The 22434-nt window shown below is 37.7% G+C and overlaps 1 protein-coding gene across 1 annotated transcript in view; it reads left to right on the top strand.

Annotated features, from left to right (window-relative positions):
* UMAD1 (UBAP1-MVB12-associated (UMA) domain containing 1) overlaps positions 1-22434 on the top strand; it is a 218985-nt gene that overhangs the window by 30572 nt on the left and 165979 nt on the right. The window contains exon 2 of the mRNA XM_059171215.1: positions 345-435. Coding sequence (XP_059027198.1) covers positions 345-435 — 91 coding nt within the window. The remainder of the gene's footprint in view (positions 1-344; positions 436-22434) is intronic.

A 22434-nucleotide genomic window follows, 5' to 3' on the forward strand; every position in this document is an offset into this window, starting at 1 on the left:
GTCCGGTGTCTGTGTTATAGTTAGCGAGATCTTTCCAGATTCTGATGTTATCTGTTGATTTTAGTTTTATGTGTATAATTTCTTGTGTTATTTCCTGCCTGTTCAGAAATTTGATAGAGGTTGCATGGTTCAAAAGGCACATGTGGTTGTAAACTGGAAGTCTTTGCCCCTTAATTTCTGGGTTTGTCTTCTGACACCTGGAGGGGGCTTATGTTCTTAAGTCTGGTAATAGAATTCCTAAAAGTAATTATAGTGTTATCTCTGTGTTTGGCTTTTTACTAAAAATGGTAAGGCTTTTTTATATCTTCCTCTGAACTTGACATTATATAGTGTTTCTGTTTCAGATAGCCGCAATGTTTCCCTTCTTCAGAAAATCTCCAGAATCTAAAAAGCCTTCCACACCAGAGACAGAAGCAGATGGATTTGTCCTTTTAGGTGAGTCTTTTTAAGAAATAATCATAATTAGCTGAAGAATTTTTTCTTTAAAAGATTACTTGGAAATTATGTGATTGATTTTTTAAATTAGTTCCTTCTAATTCTAGAATTCACTTATGTATATGAAATCTATAAAAATAAAGGTCATCAATCACTTAGAATATTGTCATCAAGTCATACACTTCTTATATATTACTTTGGCTGTATCCTTCAAATTAAATGTGAAAAATCATCCCTTTTTTTCCTACATGATAAGCTGGTCAACCTTTTTAATTGTGAAAAACCAGAAGTCTTGAAGGATCCTTGGTAGATTCAAGTTCTGTTTTATAAATAGCACCAAACCTTGCTTCTTAAATTAGCATCTGAAATTAAATTAGACATCCAATAAATAATTTACTGGATGAAGTATACTTTTTAAATATGTTAAATTGTGTCTTCTCTGTGTTTGTTAAGACTGGTTTATTTTCTGTTTTAAAACTGATACCTGCACTTATTATGATTTTGGTGGCTTAAAAAAAAAAAAAAAAAAAGTTCTTTCAAACAAATACTATGCTCTTTCCAAAGGGAATTCTGAAAAAAAAACATTTCCTTCATGTCACTATGTCTTTCCCCCTGAGGAGGAGATTTGCAGTCTTTGTATAGTTCTTCTCAGAAATTCTCTCCCCAGAGGGTGGTGAGCCAAAACCCAATGTTCCCACGTAGCAGGCATCCTCTTCCACTCTGGACTTCCTCCTGCCAAATTCAGCTCCTTCCTCAAGAAGTTGTGCATGAATTCATAGGGCATTTGCTCCCTGGGATGTTTCTCAGGTGTCTCTCTTTCTAGATTCTAGTTTCCTACCTCTTAACAGTCTTTATCTTGGTCCTGTCAGACCAGAGTCCCCTTGCATTGGCAAATGTTCTGTATGTCTTTGAGAAGTGGAAGATGGCTCCTTGGGTTTAAGGGTCATCCTGAATTTTCAGTTTAGGCCCTCTCAGAGCCAGGGTTCCTGCTGTGCCTCTTTTCCCATACTTTTAGAAGTGTACGTGGGTGGGTCTCTGCCTCTTCAGCCCTTCTCTTTAGGATCTGGTCTCTCACAGAAATGACACAATGGTTTTGCCCATCTGGCCCTCTTCCATTGCTAGGCCTTAATCTCTGGGAGACCAGATTATAGTTTTTCTTGTGGCTAAATATTACCTTAGACTATCCCATCTTTTCCACAGTCGAGTTCTGGCAGGCCAGAATACACAGTGCTGGCAGATGCCCTTTCCCTTCTGGCACTTTCTCTGAATTGCCTTATATTGTCCTGGGACGGGGCAATAGCCCTGGTGGTCAGATTTCTTTTCTCTCTGCCCAGATCTCCTCCACCTCAGGCAAAATAGTGAGGCATTGTTTGACCAGGGTCAGTGGTTTTTCTGGGGAACTTTCTGATAGGTATAAACTGGGGTGCCATGCACACGCCTATTTATCTGGCCCTTCTTACCACATCAGGAGTTTATGCCATGGCTTCCTGGTCAGAACTGGCTCCGTCAGTCCCAACTTCCGTTCCTTGAAATCTGCCAGCATTGCTTCCCTTTTACCTCCTGAATTAGCTTCACTACTGAACCTCAAGGATGCCTCTGGTCTCTTCTTTAGGCCTTTCACAAGAAATTTATCTCTCAAAATTTGCTTCAACAAAGCCTGATGTTCCCAGCTCAATTCTTTATTTTTCTGTAGTCTGAACACATATGTGGAGAACTTTGCTACTTTCTGTTGTTTCATGATTTGAAATCAACATTATTATTTTTGTAATCAAATAGCCATCTAAAGGCTGTGAGAGATGCGCACAGACATCTTTGAGAGCATGGGCAGTTTCTAATGCTGGGCCTCGGCAACTCTTTATACATCTTCTTCACCTCTCTGGCTCTCTGGCCCACGCTTAGCAGCACTTTAGGGCTAATTTTTAACCACAGGCCAAAACACTCCAGCTGCTGCTCTTTCTGAAGTCTCCAGTGTCTGGTGGCTTGAAACATGTAGATGCTTCACTTTCGCTAGCTAGACCAATAGGGGCACAGTTTCCAGGCGATTCTACCTCAGTGGGTGAAGCTTATTTGCTGTGGACCTTTCCTCTTCTAGAAAAGACTCTGGTTTAAGACACTGTCTTTAGCTGAGCCTCAGAAGATACAGAAACTTGCAGATTTGCTAATTTACGAGGAAACTTCCAGCACTACATGACTCTGATCTGCTCTCATGTTCCAGCTGTGCCATCTGATATACCTAAGCTCTAAGGGTACATTTTCCCAAAAGCCAACATGCTGTACTTTAAGGGCATTTTCCCAGGACCATCTCGGAAGGAGTCGGGTAGGTTCTGTCCCTGCACGGTACCTCCCCCGCAGCAACCATGGTGACACTTCTGTCGTCATTCTACCTCAGTGATACAATTTGAAATGCAGCTGGTGGTACTCCCTCTTTCAGATGACCCAAGCCACACAAGTCCCATAGATGTCTGCTGAGACTTTCTCGTCCATCTGCTTCCATGAGTGTTGATGCTTGTCTCTGTTTAGCCCTGTTTCCCTCCAGGTACAAAGCTTTACCCCTTCGCCACTTTCCGTGAAAAATCTTTGCATCTACCTACTGTTCTGTGAGCTTAGTTACTCTCCTGAAGTTGTGGTGGTATCAGCCAGCATCAGCATCAGCTCTCTCTTCCTGTGTCTCCTTTCTCTTCTCATTGATCACACCACCTCCCTTCTTTCTCAGGAACACCTCAGAGGCACTGTGGGGAAGCGCAGATAAGAATCCTGACTCGAGCCAGACCTGTTGGCTCAGTACCCTGGCTCTCCAACTTGCCAGAGTCTCTGTTTTAAGGGAGGCAGAGCTTCTCACTCCTCCTAAGGTCTCTGCCTGGGCCTAGGAAATACAAACACATAGGACGCAATGACAGGAGGGAAGCATGCAGATTTTTCCATGTACATGGAAGCTCCTCCCACCCCAGGAAAATGAAGACCAAAGAAATGGCAAAACCTATGTGCTTATATACCAGGTTAAACAAAGAGGCCCTTATGGAAGAGTAAAGAATGTGGGGAGACAAAAGGAAGATAAGAGTTATTTTAACAGGGTCTGTTTGTACAGAGTTCTCTTGGCCTCAGTTCTCCACCTCTGCTGATAGGAGTACTTCTTTCCTCCTGGCATCTTCTCTAGGGGACTTTATCTCCTGCTTTTAGGAAGGAAAGGGAAGGCCAGAAAGCCCTTCTTGCACCTGCTCTTTTTCAAGAGCCTTCAGCTCAGAACAGTCCTTATGCCAGAGTGGCATATTTTGGAATAGTGTATATGCCACCCCCCACCATTTTGGGCAAGTTATATAACCTCCGGGGGTGGAAGGGCATTTAGAAAATGAGCACAAAAATAATACCAACCCCATAGGGTTATGGAGAGGATTAAGTGGGTTACCATGTGTAAAGTGCTTAGAACAGCCCTGTCAGTGAAATGGTAGTATTATGTCCACGTACAGGTGAGAACTTAACTTCTCTGAGTTCCTCCAGCTAATGTGTAGCCAATCTGGAAGGAGTCCAGGCAATCTGACTTTGGAGCCTAATCCTCTTAACCACTAAGCTACCCATCTTTTTTTTTTTTTTTTAATGTCATAATATCATTTTAAATTTTAAGACATCAGTGACATTTTAAGCCCTTCAAAAAAAATTTTACATTGTGTTCCTTACTTTTTCAAAGAGAAAGTGTTGTGTTTCTTTGGTTTCATTTTTAAATAAAAGTGTTGGTTGTTCATAAAGTTGGGCTATGATTTTGGCTACCTTAAACCTTTTGGTATGTAATATGTAATGTATAATAGTCTAAATATTTTTAACTATATCAGACAACAGTAATCTTAATGAGGTTGAGGTTGGAAGATAGTATACATTATTTAGTTAGTAAAAAAATGCACTGACAGTCAGGGACTTAATTGATTTGACTGGTAAAAGTCAGGACAGATTATTAGGCATATTAATAAGCTGTCTTTAAAAATGGTTTTTAAAGGGGTTACCACTTTAAAAGTGGTAACCTCTTTTTTTAAAGCTGACTTGTTCTGCTAAGTTGTTCCTTTTTATCATGTGATAACATACTGACAAATGTAATACCCACTTTAGTCTCAGTGCATACTGTGTAAAATATTTGGGAAAATGCCGAATAGGTCAAATGGTAGATATGAAATGCTCTTACTAACATGCTCCATATTGCACACATATATTTTGGTCATCATATATCCACATAACTTTCTTTGCCCTCATGTGCAATAGATACACTGCAGGAAAATAAATGTATATAATGGGTTCTGTTGTGTTTTGGAAGTGATACAACTAAATAAAGACTTAGAAACACAATTATATTTATGATAACAACTTCTTCTTGATATGGATTCTACAGAATTTGTGAGGTTATCTAAAATTTGTGAGGTTTCTAAAATGGTCAGTAAATTATGTTGTGAAAGGTATGAATTCTCTCTTTTTTCCCACTCCAGAGTACCTTTTACTCTAGGCAATTCTTCCTGCTTATTTAACACAAAGAGGTTTTGGGTCCCAAAGATTAGATGGCATTGTTGAGTTGCTGAAGTCAACATCCCGCGGCTTGAAACTCAGGGTTCAGGCACAGCCTAGGTACTTTGATGATAATAGGAATAGCTGGGATGTTGGTATACAATTAGCTCACTTTTGGACAGAAGGCTTTTTCCCTGTTAAGGTTTCCAAAGCTTTCAGCCTTTGTGAAATGTCGAGCGTGTTGAATAAGGATGGGGTGGGGGTGGGGGGAAGCCTTGTAGAAAAACATCCTTTCCCTTGTAACCAGTTCCCATTCACATAAGAAGGTAATAGCTATCCCTTCATTCAGTAATGAAGTTGAAGTAATCCTCCAGGGTACGCGTTTTACACAAAAACAAATTGCAGTTTTCATTTGCATCACTGGGTGGCGATTTTTCTTAGTTTTATACTAGTGTTTAAAACCCCAGAGAGCGTGGTAACTATTTGTAATTACCAGGGTTTTCTTGTGTTATGACATGTTTAATTGTACTTTTAAGACATTATCTTTAAGTTGATTACAAATTTACTACTGTAGTGTGCAACCTCATAGTTATTTTAAATTAAGGAAAAGGGTATCTGTTGCCTAGACGTTGGCATATAATTCCTTCCAAAACTAAGACAAAGGCATGAATTAGCTTATTATGTTATGGCAAGAAGAAGGAAAAATAAAAGCAACAAGAAAACCCCACAGAATGTAAGATGAAAAGGATTAATTTAGATTACTCTTGTTATGTTCGCTGACATGGTTGACCAGATATTGAATAGGGCTTTGGACCTGGCAGAATGAAATAGGGCAAGGACTGCCCTGAAGATGGAAGGGCTTAGGTTATGGTAGAGGCGACGTTCATCACAGCTTTCAGAATTTGCAGGTGCTTCTTAAAGTAGGGCACGGGGACCCATAGTTCCCAATAAGCTAGTTCTTTCGTAAAACTGAATCGAGAATCAGAGTTTAGTAATTCAGTGGCTTGGATTTTATCATCTTTGAAGTATTAATATTGAAATATGTAACTTAGTCTCACCTTCTGTTTTCCAGTTGAAATGATAGATCAGATTTTGAAACGTAATGGCTTATTTTTTAAGATCCTCATCCTCAGAATGATTCAAACCGTCTGTACACACTCCAGTTAAACCATTCCATTTTTATATGGGAATTTTTGGTAATCTCTTTATCTCTGTGCTCCTTTCTTTATTTAAAAGTGGAAATTTGGCTGTGTACAAGACTAATTTACATTCTAAGAGATGAGGGACTGTAAGTCACTTTGAGTCTCTCTAGGACCAAAGGCTTTAATTAAAACAACAAAGATAAAAACTAAGCATACTTTTAGTGTGTGCTTTCTATTTTTACTCCCTTTTCTTAGAACAGAAGTATACCAAATCTTTTTAAAAAATAGAGTGTTGATGGATTAAAAAAGCAACTGACCCTATTCGTATCTCTTTACCCATGTATTGTGATATCCAGAAAAACTCAAATTGCAATTACTTTACTTAGCAATCTTTGTATTTTTACTCTGACCTTTCAGTTCTAAAGCAAGTGTGCCAGGATTTTTCAACTAACTTCATCATGCACTTGTTTATTTTCCCACTATGGATAGAATTAATAGGACTTTCACATTCATTGGCTCCTAATTCTAGTTTACCCGTTCATCTAGCGACACTTTGGAGTTGGAAGTGTTGAGGCACGTCTGTCCCGTGTAGGGCGTACCCCCTGTCTTGTCTCCTGGACTGAGCAGGTTAGAAGGAACATCATGGGGCAAAGGAGAGGTGTGGACCATACTGAGAAGCAGAACTGAGCCTGCTGTTTCATACACTTTTCATACACTTAATTGTGAGCAAGTCAGTCATTCATCCTGGGACTCAGTGATGTCAGTTGGATGATCTTTTTCTTTGCCTCCCTGGTTCTAACCCTCCTGTGCATTAGAGAGCACTTTGAAAAGACGCTGGTGCTGGGACCTCCAGAATCCATATATTCTGGCTAGAGAGACCTGGGATTCGACACAGACAGGAATTTTTTTTTTCTTTCAGTGTTCTCCAGACAGTTGGAGTGTGCATGCAGAGCCCAGCACCATGGCTATTCTCTTTTCTGTGATTTAGTGCTCATACACCAGCAAACACTTTGGAAAGGACCTCATAAAAATATAGACTTACGGTTTCTCTTCTACTGTAGTTAAGCCATAAACAAATAAACAACAAGCAAACAAAACCACAACATTTCTAGGTTAAACACACATCCTTTCAAACACCAGATAAAAAGCAGAAAGCTTGAAGTTTCTTAATATATTTGGAAACTTAAATCTTTTTTTTTTTTTAATCAGTGGAGCAGCTGAGAAACTTTTTATTAACCTAATTACACAAATGTGAATTCCAAGTGGCCTATAACCCTTTTCGTCTTTAGCCAGAGTACATCTATGTGATGGATTAACACCTGTAAGATCTTCAGAAGAGCTTTTTCTTTGAATTAAAACCTTCGGGCAGCCATATTTTTCCTGTAGCTATTGGGGGGGTGGGCGGTCAGTGACTGGTTTACTCTGCTGCTGTTTCCCGGAGGGCACTTACTTAGGCAATATCAGTAGGGAAGCAATTGAAGCACGCGACACCATATTTCATAAATGAGTTTCCTCTAGTATTTTGTTGGAGGCTTTCATGATCCTATATCTTCCACATTTGAGACTATTTAACTAACATTGTGATGAGTAGTTTTTATATTTGAGCTTAAAATTTTATATTTTCTTTCATTCTATTGAGGAAATAAAAATGAGGATGACAAAGTAAAATGTACACTATAAGCACGGTACTTTGTACTGGCAATTCAGGTAGGGTCGGAAGACCTAAGTGTTGGCTTTCTGGTAATCTGAATAATACGACCGTATCCTTTCATATTTTAGTGGTTGTCTTACTCAGCATCTATTTTTTTCCTTTGAATGCAACCAAAGCATGTTATGAAAGGAACGATTCTTACAAGGGTAGCACATTAATCTTCATAAATGTGAATTTCTAAAAAACCTATCTTCTTCCTTTAGTCTGTCATCATAGAATTAGAGTGTCACCTCAGTATAGCATTATCTAATAAAGTCATCCACAAGAAAAACATCTAAAATTTGTGTGATGGAGTTTTTTCTTATTCGAGTGATCACTAGTTGAACTTTCCTGTGCACCCCCTCTGTCACAGGTGCTCTGCTCTTTGTTGAAAAGGCTGCAGATTCCTGGGCCTGACCCCTGCTTAGTGAAACAGAATCTTTGGAGCTCTAGCCTGAGAATAAGCATTTTTTAAAAAAGCAACACATCGGACTTTTCTATGACAAAAGAGACAAGAATATACAATGGGGGAAAGAAAGTCTCTTCAACAAATGGTGCTGGGGAAACTGGATGGCTACATACAAAAGAACAAAAGAGGACCACTTTTGGACACCCTACAAAAAAATAAACTCAAAGTGGATTAAAGACCTGGGGCGCCTGGGTGGCTCAGTGGGTTAAAGCCTCTGCCTTCTGCTCAGGTCGTGATCTCAGGGTCCTGGGATCCAGCCCTGCATTGGGCTCTCTGCTCAGCGGGGAGCCTGCTTCCCACCCCCCACCCCCCGCCTCCCACTCTGCCTAGTTGTGATCTCTGTCTGTCAAATAAATAAATAAAATCTTTTGTTAAAAAAAGTAGATTAAAGACCTAAATAGAGACCTAAAACTATAAAACTCCTAGAAAAGAACATAGGAAGTAATTTCTCTGACATCAGCTGTAGCGACTTCTTTCTAGATGTCTTCCTCAGGCAAGGCAAACAAAAGCAAAAATAAACTGTTAGGACCATGCCGCAATAAAAAGATTTTGGACAGCAAAGGAAACCAAAACAAGGCAACCTACTGAATGGCAGAAGATGTTTCCAAGTGGTATATCTGATAAGGGGTTACTATTCAAAATATGCAAAGAACTTATATAACCCAAAACCAAAAAATCAAATAATCCAATTTAAAAAATGGGCAGAGGTCCTGAATAGACATTTTTTTCAAAGAAAATATACAGATGGCCAACAGACACATGAAATGATGCTCCTACTAATAAGGGAAATGCAAATCAAATCCACAATGAGTTATCACTTTGCATCTGTCAGAATGGCGAAGATCAAAAAGACAAGAAATAACACGTGTTAGCAAGAATGTGGAGGGAAGGGGAGCACTTGTGCACCACTGGCGGGAAGGGAAATGGGGACAGCCACTGTGCGAAACGGTATGGAGATTCCTCAAAAAATTAAAAATAGAACACATGATCCAGTAATTCCACTACTGAGTATTTATCCAAAGAATAGGAAAACACTAATTCAAAGGGATATATGTGCCCCTATGTTCATTGCAGCATTATTTACAATAGCCAAATTATGGAAGCAGCCTATGTCCATTGATAAAGATGTGGGGTACACACACACATATACACTGGAATATTACTCAGCCATAAATATGAAATCTTGCAATTTGCAACACATGGGTAGATCGAGAGGGTATAAAGCCAAGTGAAATAAGTCAGAGAAAGACAAATACCATATGATCTCACTTGTGTGAAATTAAGAAACAAAGCAAACGAACAAAGCAAAAAGAACAAACCAAAAATCAGACTTTTAACTCTATAGAGAACAAACTGATGGTTACCAGAGAGGAGGTGGGTCAGGGGTTGGGTGAGGTAGTTGACAGGGATTAAGAGTACACTTACCTCAGGGCACTTGGGTGGCTCAGTGGGTTAAGCCTCTGCCTTCGGCTCAGGTCATGGTCTCAGGGTCCTGGGATTGAGCCCCGCATTGGGCTCTGCTTAGCAGGGTGCCTGCTTACCCCCTCTGTCTCTACCTGCCTCTCTGCCAACTTGTGCTCTCTCTCTCTGTCAAATAAATAAAAGTCAAAAAAAAAAAAAAAAGAGTACACTTATCTTGATGAGCACTGAGTAATATATGGAACTGTTAACTTGCTATATTGCACACCTGAAACTAATACAACACTGTGTGTCAACTATACTGAATTCTAAAAAAAGAATTTCTGCTACATCGTGGTTATTAGTTAAATTATAAACATCCTACAATTTTTCATTAAAAAGTCACACTTTTATGATTATATGTACATACATACTATGTATATATATATACAGAGATATACATTAGTCATGTTTTTAATGAGAATTATATATACTAAAACCTTACATTATGGTATAAATGACTTAAAGGAGCCATCGTTCTGAAATTTTTCAATATTCTAAGTCAAATCACTCAGTTCTAAACTTAGGAATGATTTATTTTTATTTCTGGCATCAATTATTTCCTGATGTACAAGGTGAAAATATGCTTGGCAGCACCGAAGGAAAACGAACCCTTAAAATAGTTTGTTGATGGATTGGTGGAAAGAGTTTAGTAACTGTGATAACCAGCCATTGTCCCTGTTGGTCTCCCTATGTCAGGAGTTCTTAGCCATGATGACTGGGGAGCTGAGTAGAGTGGTCTATAAACCTCCTGAGATTATAGGCAAAATTTTGTATTTGCATTTTTCTGAGGAGAAGGTTCCTTGCATTTCCTCAGATTCTCAAAGGTCTGTGACCCTAAAGAGGTTAAAGAATCCCATTTCTAGATGTTGCTATGTATCCAGATATTAACTAGCCCCTTGGGCTGTGTGATCTTAGGGTATTTTTATTTTAAGGTCAGAGTTAGCACAGTCATTGTCAGAGGTGTGTCACATCTCATTGGCCACTTGAACTAGCTTGGCTTCAGAAAACAGAATGACTTTTAGCAGCTAAAAGGAAATTAAGGAATAATTACTATAATGTGAGATATGTAGCCAAGGCAGTATCTCTAATGAGGTTAAGTGTCTCTAAGTGTCTAGACTTACTAAAATAAAAATTAAGATAAAAATAAAAATTAAATAACATCTCAAAACAATACTATTGAACATCGGGTGTTCGATAGAATGACTTGTACCATTAGGGACAGCTCATTCATGTGTTGGTGTTTCTCTGTCTTGTCAGTGTATACGTGCATATTTTTCCAGTGGTACATTTGGGACATGATACTGCAATTGGTTTTGCTGTTAGAAAAACTAAAAGCATGCAGATGATAATAGAGATGTACAGATCCCAAACCGTGACTGGAGAACTCTTTTACTTGTTATATTAAATATGTAATTAGCAATGATAGTTTACTCTTGGTTTGCTTGTATATGGACCTGTCAGTGTTCTTACAGTAGTTCTTCTATCATTCTTCTGTAATGTTATTTAAATTTTTATTTTTATGTTTTACCACTTGGATTGTAACCTCCTTCTAGACATCTTGTGTGCTGTGTGTCTTACCTAATAGCACAATCAGTTCCATAAAGCACATCCTCAATCTACATATTGGCGACAGTTTTTAAAATGACTTCTGGATCATTTAGTACTTGGTTAGAAAACTTGGTAATGTCTCCTATTAAGGCGTTTTTCCAGTGGAAATGGATCTTTGTTGAACTTACGTCACCTATCACCTGGACTTAAATTATACTAATTTTAGTTAATTATAGTAACACAAAATGAGCAGGGATGCCTCTTGCAGATTCATTCCCTCTTCTTCCACTCTTCTGAGTAAGTATTCATTTGATCTCCATGACCATGTGTTTCAGGAGAGACTGGCTTTATTCCCAGCCCTGGGAGCTCGGTTCTAGTTTGTCTTAGCCAGTCAGGGTGGCCCAATCTTACCTTGCCGGCACTTAGTTTCGAAATGGGCACCCGTGGCAATTCTGCCTGATTGGATGTGAAGGAAGTTCGGCTGAGTGGCTCAGAGGCAGATAATGGAGAGAAAGCCACCTCTTGCCCTGGCAGCTGTTTTCTCTGGATGAAATGCCTGATGAGGTTGCGTACAATGCGTCCACCTTTGCTGAGGGGAGGTGACTAAAGACAGAGATAACGTTTTGAAGATGGCAGAGTAAAATGAGAAAGCAATTTGGTCCATGATGACACTGTTGAACTGATACATTTACGAGCCTGGCATCTGTCAACCTCTGGACTCCTTCCAAGGTGAGATAGTAAATTCCCTCATTAAAATTTAAGCCATTTTTAGATAGGCTTCTGTTCCTTGTGGCTGAAAATGTCTGGACTGATGTTTGACAGGTTAGCTTGTAACATCCAACTTCATGGGATATATATATGTATTTCTTCACTTGATATGTGTTATAGAAAAAGTTTATATTTATGTCCTTCCAAAACTTAATTTTTAACAAAACAATGTATGGAAATAGTCTTGAGTTATGTTGCAAATGAAATGATGAGGTTGTCAGAGTCCCATGTAAATATTTTGAAAGATATGGCTCCTGGCATCAGCCAGAAAGCATTCTGGATGTTGCTGGCATCTGGGAGGCTCTGTCTAACACTGCTACAAAGCAACCGATCGGTGAACAGTCATATTAACTGTTTGGTGATTAGGAAACACGTTTAACATACAAACATAATAATTTACTACTTATATGCAGGCATTTTGCTGTATTTTAGTTTGATTTTAAGAAATTGGTTGGTAGTTTGAGATTGATGTGCAACATGTTATAATTTTTCTCGTCCAAACTGAAGGGAAACAGGATGGTCCCTGATACATTTTCTCATAAGTCCAGTTTTCAGAATGGATTACTGATGTGAAGCAGGAGACTCCTTTGAGAATCTGGACCAGCTCTTTTTTAAAGTCAGCAATCCTGTTAATGATAACAGTCTTAAACTTAATATAGTTTTAAAGCAAGTCACCTATACGACTCACATATCTTTAGGTGTTATATATTTAGAAACCTGCCATTTCCAAAATTGCCCAAGGCAATAAATGAAATCGTAATTCTTTTTTTAAACATGGAAATTTGGGAGAAAAATTGAAATGTGTGTTTCTTCTTATCGTCCCAAATTTATAGTTCTAAAGCCACTATTTAAAGTTTAAAACCAATTGCATATTTTGTTTTTACTTGATTGCATGTCAGTCATGCTCAGTGTGTCAAATTTTAAAGAAGAGTTTTTAAGGGCAATGATAAAAATTTTATTAATCTTTTTTATTATAAAATCAAGCTACAATTTTTTTATATTCCGCCTTTAAAGGGTGGGAATGCTACAACATGTAATCACTAGGTGTTGAAGGAGATTTTAGGGATAATTCTAAACAGTCTCATATGTAAATATTTCCGATTGAGAGTAATGTATTTAAAATACTTTATATAAATTCTTTTGTTTGCTAAGGAGAGAAAGGAGGGTAAGTATAATAGAAGCTATTTCATATAGAATATCGCATTACCATATGAACCAATTACAGTAAAAGCATTCCCTTCCCTGTGAGATATAAATGCCTTTCTAGCCTGTGGGCATCATTTTATTGCCAAAGGTGGTTTAAATTTACCACCACAAAAATATGCTAATGAATCCAAATGTATTTTAATATTCCCAGTTCAGATATGCTTAAATGTTTTCCCTTCCCCAAAAGAATGCATTTTCTTTCAGCTCCTGTAGGTCTCCAAGGTTACAGGACCTTGAAGCATGTAGAGCTCAGTGTGGTACAAACCTATATTTCTTGGGTTGAGTTCCGTGCGCACCTTCCTGGAACAGGGCAGAGGTGTTACACTGACAAAATTGAATAATAGTAGTCTTTCTATAGGAAAAAACAAGCTGATGGAATTGCATGTTTTTGTTCTGAAATTTTCCTTAAGGTCTAGAGAGAGCCACCATTAAATTTATAAGCAGGTATTAGGGAGACAACATGAATATGAATATGAATAAAGGAATAACTTGCAAATACACAATCATATTGACTTCTTTGGCTGCTTTGTTCTTTGAACATTTGCAGTCCAAGTCACAGTTTTATATTTTATATGATAACCTACAAAATAAAATAAATTGCACATTAACAGCAATTTAAACAGAATTACTAAACATAAAATTTTGTCTGAACTTGTACTGTGTATGATAAAATTTAAAATATCAATATCAATATTTCATAATGTTCTGGAAAGAGCATTTTGACTTTCAGACACTAAGTGCCCTTCAGTGTGGGAAGAGATTACATTTTGAAGGAGAAGATGGGAGCTCTGCTGCTTATTTCTTTTCTCATCTTACACAGTTCAGATCACTTTACTGGGACATAGATTCCTCATCTGGTGAATGAGAAAGGAAATTAGATTTTTATCTCTGAACTTTTTGTTTGTTTTTAATAGCTTAACATTTCAGTAATACCTTTTTTGTGTGCTATGTATTTAAAGAGACTGACAAATCCCTCAATTTATTCTAATCTCTGTTGGAATAAATTGGTGGTACTAAAGTATGTTCTGATACATTGAGCTCTTTTTCAAGAGGCCAAGAAATCAGTGCACCGGCCATGAAACAAATTCAGTATGAAGCTTTTCTTTTTTTCGTTAAAATTTTATCTAGCTTGTAGACTCAATTTATCCCCGGTGAATCTTTTATTAAAGTACTTATGAAAACAGGGGAAAATTTTATAATAATTACCGAAACCTAAGGTAGACAGGCAGCTAAATGGCAGAACCTGGGTTGCAGTCAGACTAGGAAAGAACCAGCTGATCTGCACAAGGTAGCTTATGTTGAGACCTACATTTTCAACATCTCGAACTTGGCAGCTGGCCCTGTCTACCCTTGGGGTTCAGTTCTGTGAGGGAAGCAGAGTACTCTGTTCCCTATTCCTATACTGCCAGCATACACGTCACTGTCTTTCTTTGTTCTGGAAAGCAGCTGGTCTGCAGGTAAAGGAGGGATGGAGGGCAAATAGGCAGAATTTCCGCCAGTCAAACAACGTAGGCAGCCATAGAGATAACATTGGTGTTGGTAGCAGTGTTATTGAAAATTGACTTTTTTTCAGTGTCATCATAAGGTGATAGCAATAGGAGCAAAAAGACAGCCCAAGAGAGAAGAGTTACATTCACTGGGTGACAGCGTAAGAGAAACATGCAAATGAATTGAGTCCTGTGTGTACTAGCCTGCCTCCGGCTGGTGGGAATTTATATTTACACAATCTTTCTGGAAGAAGAATTGGTATCCTGTATCAGAAGCTCTAAAGAAGTAGATCCTTCACTTTAGAAATTCTACTTTTAGTAATTTATCATGAGAACATAAACAGATGCAGCTTAAAGGATGCTATGTTTAGCATGAACCTTTAAATTTTTATTTATTCCAGTGTAATTAACATAGAGTATATATTAATTTTAGGCATATAATATAGTGATTTAATAACTCTGTACGTTGCTCAGGGCTCATTCTGTTAAGTGTACTCTTCATCCCTATCACCTATGTCACCCACCCCCCCCAACCACTGGTAACTATCAGTTTGTTCTCTAGAGTTAAGAGTCGGTGTCTTGGTTTGCCTCTCTCTTTTCTTCCTTTGTTCATTTCTTTGGTTTCTAAAATTCCACATAATGAGTGAAATCATATGGTATTTGTCTTTCTCTGACTGACGTATTCTGCATAACATAATATCCTCCAGCTCCTTCCATGTCATTGCCAATGGTAAGACTTCATTCTTTTTATGACTGAATAATATTCCATTGTATAGCATGAACCTTTTTCTTATATATATTTTATGTGACTAAACATTTCCGGAAGAATGTTAGTTTACCAATGGACTTTATGAATTGATGTGATTTAATTTTTCTCCTTTTTATTAATTATATTTACCCCGTTTGATTATATTTGCTGTAATGAACATGTAGTACTTACATAAACCCAAAGTCAAAAGGAGCCTCAAAAGATGTCTCTGAATCCCAGTTCTCTCACAGTATATGTGATAGTTCTCCCAAAAGCAGAAATTCACTTTATTCTGCTACTAAAATTGCATTGTGCTTCCTGTTTCCATGATGTAATTCAGTTAATTGACTGCTTATTGAGTAACTATAAATGCTGTTACCTTCTCTTAAAATATTTCTTTAAATATATATATTATTTTGGTAGATTTAAGGCTAGTGTGTAAAAATGAGTGAAAAGCTTATCCTAAACTTCTCACTCATTTTTCAGTAACTTAATAATTTACAACATTTTAAGAGGAAAATATATCTTGGAAAAAAATTCATCAGTTTTTTAATTTGATTTTTCTCTCTCATGTTTTCCTGGATGTTGACTTTTATTCCCATCCTTTTATTCCCTAAAATCCTTCAGGTATATCAGGAACTTCTAGTCTATTAGAAGGCATCCTTGAAACATTAAGGTCAATTTTAAGGTGAAATTTTATTGCATTTAAAAAATTGGTTATATTAACTGTATTATTTTTAATGGATTGCATAAACTTTACCCTATTTTATTATAGTCTACTCAAGACTTTAGTAACATGAATGTGGAGTTTTGTGTTCCTCTTCTTCAGTTATGTTTTAATTTCAGTTATGATTGTTTCTCTAGAATTTTAAGTTTAAACTTTTAAACACTACTCATACTGTGAAGATGTATAGTAGTTTTTCATCTGCATTTGTTTTTTGTATTGATTTAGTTAATAAAGTTAAAGTCATATGTTTTTACATGTCAGATATTTATTTATTTATTTATTTGAGAGAGAGAGTGCAAGCAGGGCAAGGGCAGAGGGAGAGGGAGAAGCAGACTCCCGCTGGGTGGGGAACCTGATACAGGGCTCGATCCCAGGACCCTGAGATCATGAGCTGAGCTCAAGGCAGAAGCTTGACTGACTGAGCCACCCAGGCGTCCCATGTGTCAGTTATTAAAACAAAGTCTCTCTCAGGAAGAAGATATGATCTCTTTTTTTATTGCCCTTATTGCCAGTTGATCTAGAATGTCTGTTGATGGTTTGTTGGCTAAAGGCTGAATTTTTTTTCAACTGAGTCATTAAGCACTTGTAGCAAATATATTAGAAATTTTTATTTTATTTATTTTAGAGAGTAAGAGGGAACAGGGAGAGGGGCAGAGGGCAAGGGTTTCCAACTCCCTGCTGAGTATAGAGGCTGACAGGGGGCTGGATCCCTCAATCCTGAGATCATGACCTGAGTGCAAACCAAGAGTTGGAGCTTAACCGACTGAGGCACCCAGGGATCCCAGAAACTTTAATTTTAAAAGAAACCAAACCTTTAGTTTTTTTCCACACCTACAGAAGAACGCTCTTAAGTAGTTGGAAGTTCATCTCTGAGTGACATGTGAACCTTCTGAAGAAGGAATTGAGCATTTTCCAGGTAGAAGAAAGCACCATTGCTTCTGAGCAGGTAAACATACAGTAGTTGATTTGTCATCAACCTTTCCTCCACCACAGTCTATCTTGGACGGAATTTTCAAGCCCAGCCAACTTTAGGATTGATTTATAGCAAAGAGTGGTTATGTTCTGATAGTTAAGAAAGGATTTGGAGAGAGAAGAATCTGTTAACTTCGTCCTTCTATCTTTTTCTAGACCTAATAAATTTATTTTTATTCTGATTTTGTCCATTTAATTTTTCTTACATGTTTCTCAACCGTGCTCGTTCCTTGTTACTTTTAGGCATAGAACTTCCTAAATATTTAGCCTCAGCAAGGACTCTCAGGCTTTTCATGTTCTTTGGTATTAGCAGCTATAATACATTGACTTTCCGGCAGTGGATTTCTACAGACAGACTCTGACCCCTTGCACTGAGTCCCTGAGTAAAGAATCCTTGCTTCTGAGCATGTGCGTCTTGACAAGGACACTCAACTCTTGTTCTTAATAGACCCAGCATCTTTTGTATCTATGTGTGTTGGGAATTATTAGTCAGGCATCATCTGTAGGTTGTTTTCCACATCTGTCTTCTCACATGATCATAAATGTTGATTATAAATTAAGCAGCATTAATCATGTTACATTTTATGGACTCATAGCTGGATTTAGTAAGGCAAGGGAGTAGAAGAGAGATGGATTGTCAATCTTGCTTTATACGACATTCTTTTAACCTATTGTATCTCCATGTATTCCTGATAAAACTGTTGTCTGTGTGATTTATTTTCTGCTCAAGCTCATATGAAACTCTTTTAGAGTTGAAATTGATAAGAGTAATTAACTTAAAACCAAAGAACCAAATATCTGATTTGTGAATTATCACGATAAAAATAATTTGGAAAAATTACATGGTAAATTGTTATATGTGTCTTAGTATTGTAATTGTAATTTCCTAGAAAAATATACTTTTTAGAAGACCTGAACTCAGCCATGGCATTGGCCATGAGGTCAGATTTGAGAATAGAATAATATGTGGTATGAATTTGGTAAGTAAAGTTGTGGAAATTCAGATCCCATTTGATCATGAAGAAGAAAATTTTTCCCAGCTATTAACCCATGTCGACTGCCTGAAATTTATCGAATTGAAGGCTCTTCCTCATTTGTTGCCAGTAACTCTCCCTCCTACAGAACAAATGACTCACAAGCTCAAGCTAAATAAAGTAGTCTGTAAAGATTTTCTGCCTCTAGGACTGCTCAAAGTCAGCTTTGATTAGTGGGCACTGATCTTGCCAACTTGTTCACCCTTAATAACTCCAGGGGTAGGGCCTATCAGACCCGACTCAGATGAAGACTCTCCTGTTATTTTGTTTTGTTTTATTTTGAAGACTGCCCTTTTCAGACATTCCATCTGCAGTCTGTTAAGAACAGCATAAGACCGGTCACAGATTTACTGATTTTTCCTGGGCATTTGACTGTGGGAAATGGAACCAGGAATGACCTAAACTTAGCGTACTCAGTAAACACCCTTTCCTTGCTCCAAGTTCTATAAGAACTTCAGTCTTATAGAAGTATGTGTTCCAAGCCAACTCTAGGAATGTTCTTGTGGTAAATCAGGTAATTTTTGGCAAGGGTAAGCCAGCTTGTTTTGCACGTCTTTTTATTTTTAAATACTCTTATTTTTTTCACTATTAAAATCTGGATGAGCACCGCCTCTTCCAATCAATTCTTACCTGACCCTTTGCTGGACTGAAGGGAGAGATTAAAATCTTCTACAACAGTGCTGATTGTATAGATTTTTTTTTTTTTTTTTTTTTGGACAGGTCCCTCACTATCTACTACTTCTGCTGTCTAGTTTTATCTGAAAGAACTGCTTACTATTTATTGCTGTAACATCAGCATCATCGTCTTTGCCAGACAAGGTGCAATATTCCATTTGCTTATCTCTAAAAGGCCTATGAATCAGATAACTTATCTATTTCATCTTGAAGGGTTTCCTTAAAGTTATCTGCTTAAAATAGATATCTTTTGGGTATCCTTCAGAGACTTTTAAAAATGGCTAATATAAAATCCAATTTGAACAATTATTGTGTCCTCTCTGTGGCAGGTCTGCTTGAACTCTTCTTCTAAAGTAGCCCAGTGATGAAGGAGCATGAATGTGCACCCCCTAAAGGCTTGGAGGAACACTTGACATCAAGGATTCCCACCCCTAGCCCCAGAGCTGGGGATACCTTAAACTCATGTGAATTTTGCACTTAGTGCACAATATAGCTGTGATTGCTTTAACATAAAATGCCTTAAATTGTGTAACATCCCACAGTAAAATAGATGCTAAAAGATTTGCAATGTTTGTCTTTTGTCATTGTGTATCTTCTCACTTGCTGCATATACCTCCTGGGGGTATTTGTCCACCAGTTTGAGAAGTGAAAATTAGAGTTCATTGGTTGTTTCAATGATTCTGTGTAATGAGATCAGGAGTGTTTTGTAGGAATTTTGGTATTCCTTCAGCCCACTTTGTAACCGCTGTTGAATGGCCTTTTCTCTTGGGTGGTTGCTGTTGCTTGGAGTGGATTCCTTATAACTCTTGCTCTCTACTTGTTTGACTGTCAGAGCATACAGTTCTGCTTTTAATAGAAATAGAGAATTTCTGTGCTGCAGGTTCTTTCCATAAAATGTGTTATCTGGATCTTTTGGTTGTCAAGTTCTTATCAAAATCTCAGTAACAAGCAATATTAATAGTGGGCTGCTTGAAAGATAAATAATTCATCCATTACTCAAAATAAGCCATATCCTTTTTTGGATATGGGCTGTGTGAAGATCTGTTGAAAAAAATGCCCATGTATCCAAAAGCCCAATATTTCACCTACAAGTTTAGGAGACTCAGAATCCTTGTAAACCATTCATGAATTTCCAGTAAGTTGATCATTTATTCAATAAATATTTATTGAGTACCTACTCAAGTACTTATTGAGTGCTCATGGGCTAAGCACCATGCTGGTGAAGGGATTTTTATTTATTGTGAATTGCTGTAAGCTTCACCAAATCTTTTTTTTTTCTTTTTGATGAAATTAATAAAGTAAAATATAGATAGGTCAAATTTCTATGAGAAGGTTGCAGTATATAACAATTCTTTTTTTTTTTTTAAGATTTTATTTATTTGAGAGAGTGAGTGATAGGGGAAACACAAGGAATGGGAGAGGGAGAAGCAGGCTTCCCACCAAGCAGGGAGCCCGATATAGGGCTCAATGCCAGGACCCTGGGATCATGACCTGAGCCAAAGGCAGAGGCTTAACGACTGAGCCACCTAGGTGCCCCATAACAATTCTTACTTTTAAAGTAACTATGGAGACTTATTTCTTTAGTGGTTTTCATAAATACCTGTGACTGCGTTTCTGCCTCCCTCTCTGCCATCAGTTTCAACCAGATTGGTAGAAATTTTAAATAAGAAGTATTTGTTAAGATGATTTTCAGTGTTTCAGAACTCAGCCTTTTCCTTAGAATTCACTTCTTAAACTGGATCCGCATGACTTCACATGGTGTTTGAGATTGAATCATTGCGGACTTTAACCTGTCTGCATATTTTTCCTTTTTCTGGTAGATCATATAACTGGAGATCCTGTTTGGGCAGTTTGGTCCAAGCTTTGTAACTATCAGGTAGCCAGGTTTTACCTGTAGGTGCTACAGCTTTAGCTTCTCAGGTTCTGTTGGTAATGACGTCTTCCCCTCCCCCCTTCTCTGGCCCTCGTCATTATTAACCACCTCTATTCCTGAGCAACTGTTTAATGGTGAGGTGAAAGAGAATCTTGTCTTGAACTGAACACCTCTCAAAGTGATATGCATTCCCAAAAGTAGACCCTGAATTTTTCTGCAGCATGTAAGTGATGAGTTTTGTGGATGTTGGTTTCCTCCAGCTCGGTGGGGCACTGACTTCACTGATCGTGGAAATGCTAGACCTTTCTGAGGGCATAGTTTTGTGCTTTTCCTTCTTATTGGTGTAATTTTTTTAAGGGATAGAATGAGTTTTTAAGTCTCTTAGGTTCTTTTTCTGATGATTTGAAAGTTAAATTGTGTTTATGCTTCCACCTACCATTCATAAACTTGGGCCTCAAGTGAAGATTTTAATTTCCCTAGAATTATATAAGAATTTATGAATTCATAATACAGATTTGTTTTATTTTTACATTAAAATAGGAAAATCTTGAACTGTTTAAAAATAGTGGCACCAGACTGGCCGAAACAGGAGCACTGGAAATTTTCACTTTAGAAACACTTGGAATCCCTAGTGTGGTCTGTGGATGTGATGTTCCAATCTGGAAGGTCATCTTGGAAATAGATTTAGTTCTAAGTTTAGGATAGAAAGACTGCTTCCTTCCTCCAGGCTTTTCACATTTTGCCTTAAAGCTGCGTTGGGGGAAGGCAGATATATTTTTTCTGTTCCACGACTTTTGTGAGGCTCTCCAATGTTAGTGCTCATATAATACCTTACAGATATAAGGCGTTCAGTAAATATTGGAGTTGAGTGAGAGAGTGTGGATAAATTTGTACCATAAGACCTCTAAACTAGGCCCTGGGTAATAAATAGTACTATTTACGTAAGTGGAAATAAATCTAATGCTTATTCTAGTCAGATTATATCCAGAAAACTGTGGTTAAAGATAGGGAAAGTTCTGAAGTAAAGTGAAAGTAAAAATGAAGTATTTTCTTCTCATGAAGGGTGGTGATATTTTACCCACTTATTTATAAGGCTTTCAAGTATTTAGAGATGCTCACTGCTGTAAGTAATTCCTTGAGGTGGGGGGACTTCCAAACCCCAAAACTTATAGTAAGAAAAAATCATATAATTCACACTTGGATCTCTGCGGAGATTTGGTTAATATTTCACTTGTGTGTCAGGCATTTACTTAGCATGTTCTGCTCCTCGTGGAGAAAACTGTGTGAGGTAGAATGGAGCCTCTTTTACCTTTTAAATACATGATAGAGCATTAAAGGAATGAACAGTATAGTTTCCTCCCTCACTGTAGAGCTTAGGGCCCTGAAAATTCTCAGAAGGATGAAGTTAAGGCCAATAACTTAAAACCTTGAGGGGAGACTAAGGTTGGGAGCCTGAAGTTGGTGCTGTGCTAGGACAGTTTTTGCATTTGCTGAACAAAAGCAGTGAAGCACACTAAAGAAAATCTACATGATATTTTGCACATCTTCAGGAAGTGCTACTGGACACTGCCCTCCTCCATCCCATTACTATGCCTTGTTTGTTAGGAAATTTCCCAGAGTTCTGTCTCTCATGCTTATAAGTTTATGTTACGTTGTTGAGGATAAAGGATTTTGTGAATTATTTTATCTTTAAAGTTTTATTTAAAATCAAGTAATT

Source organism: Mustela lutreola, chromosome 4 (genome assembly GCF_030435805.1).
Source record: "Mustela lutreola isolate mMusLut2 chromosome 4, mMusLut2.pri, whole genome shotgun sequence".
NCBI lineage: Eukaryota > Metazoa > Chordata > Mammalia > Carnivora > Mustelidae > Mustela > Mustela lutreola.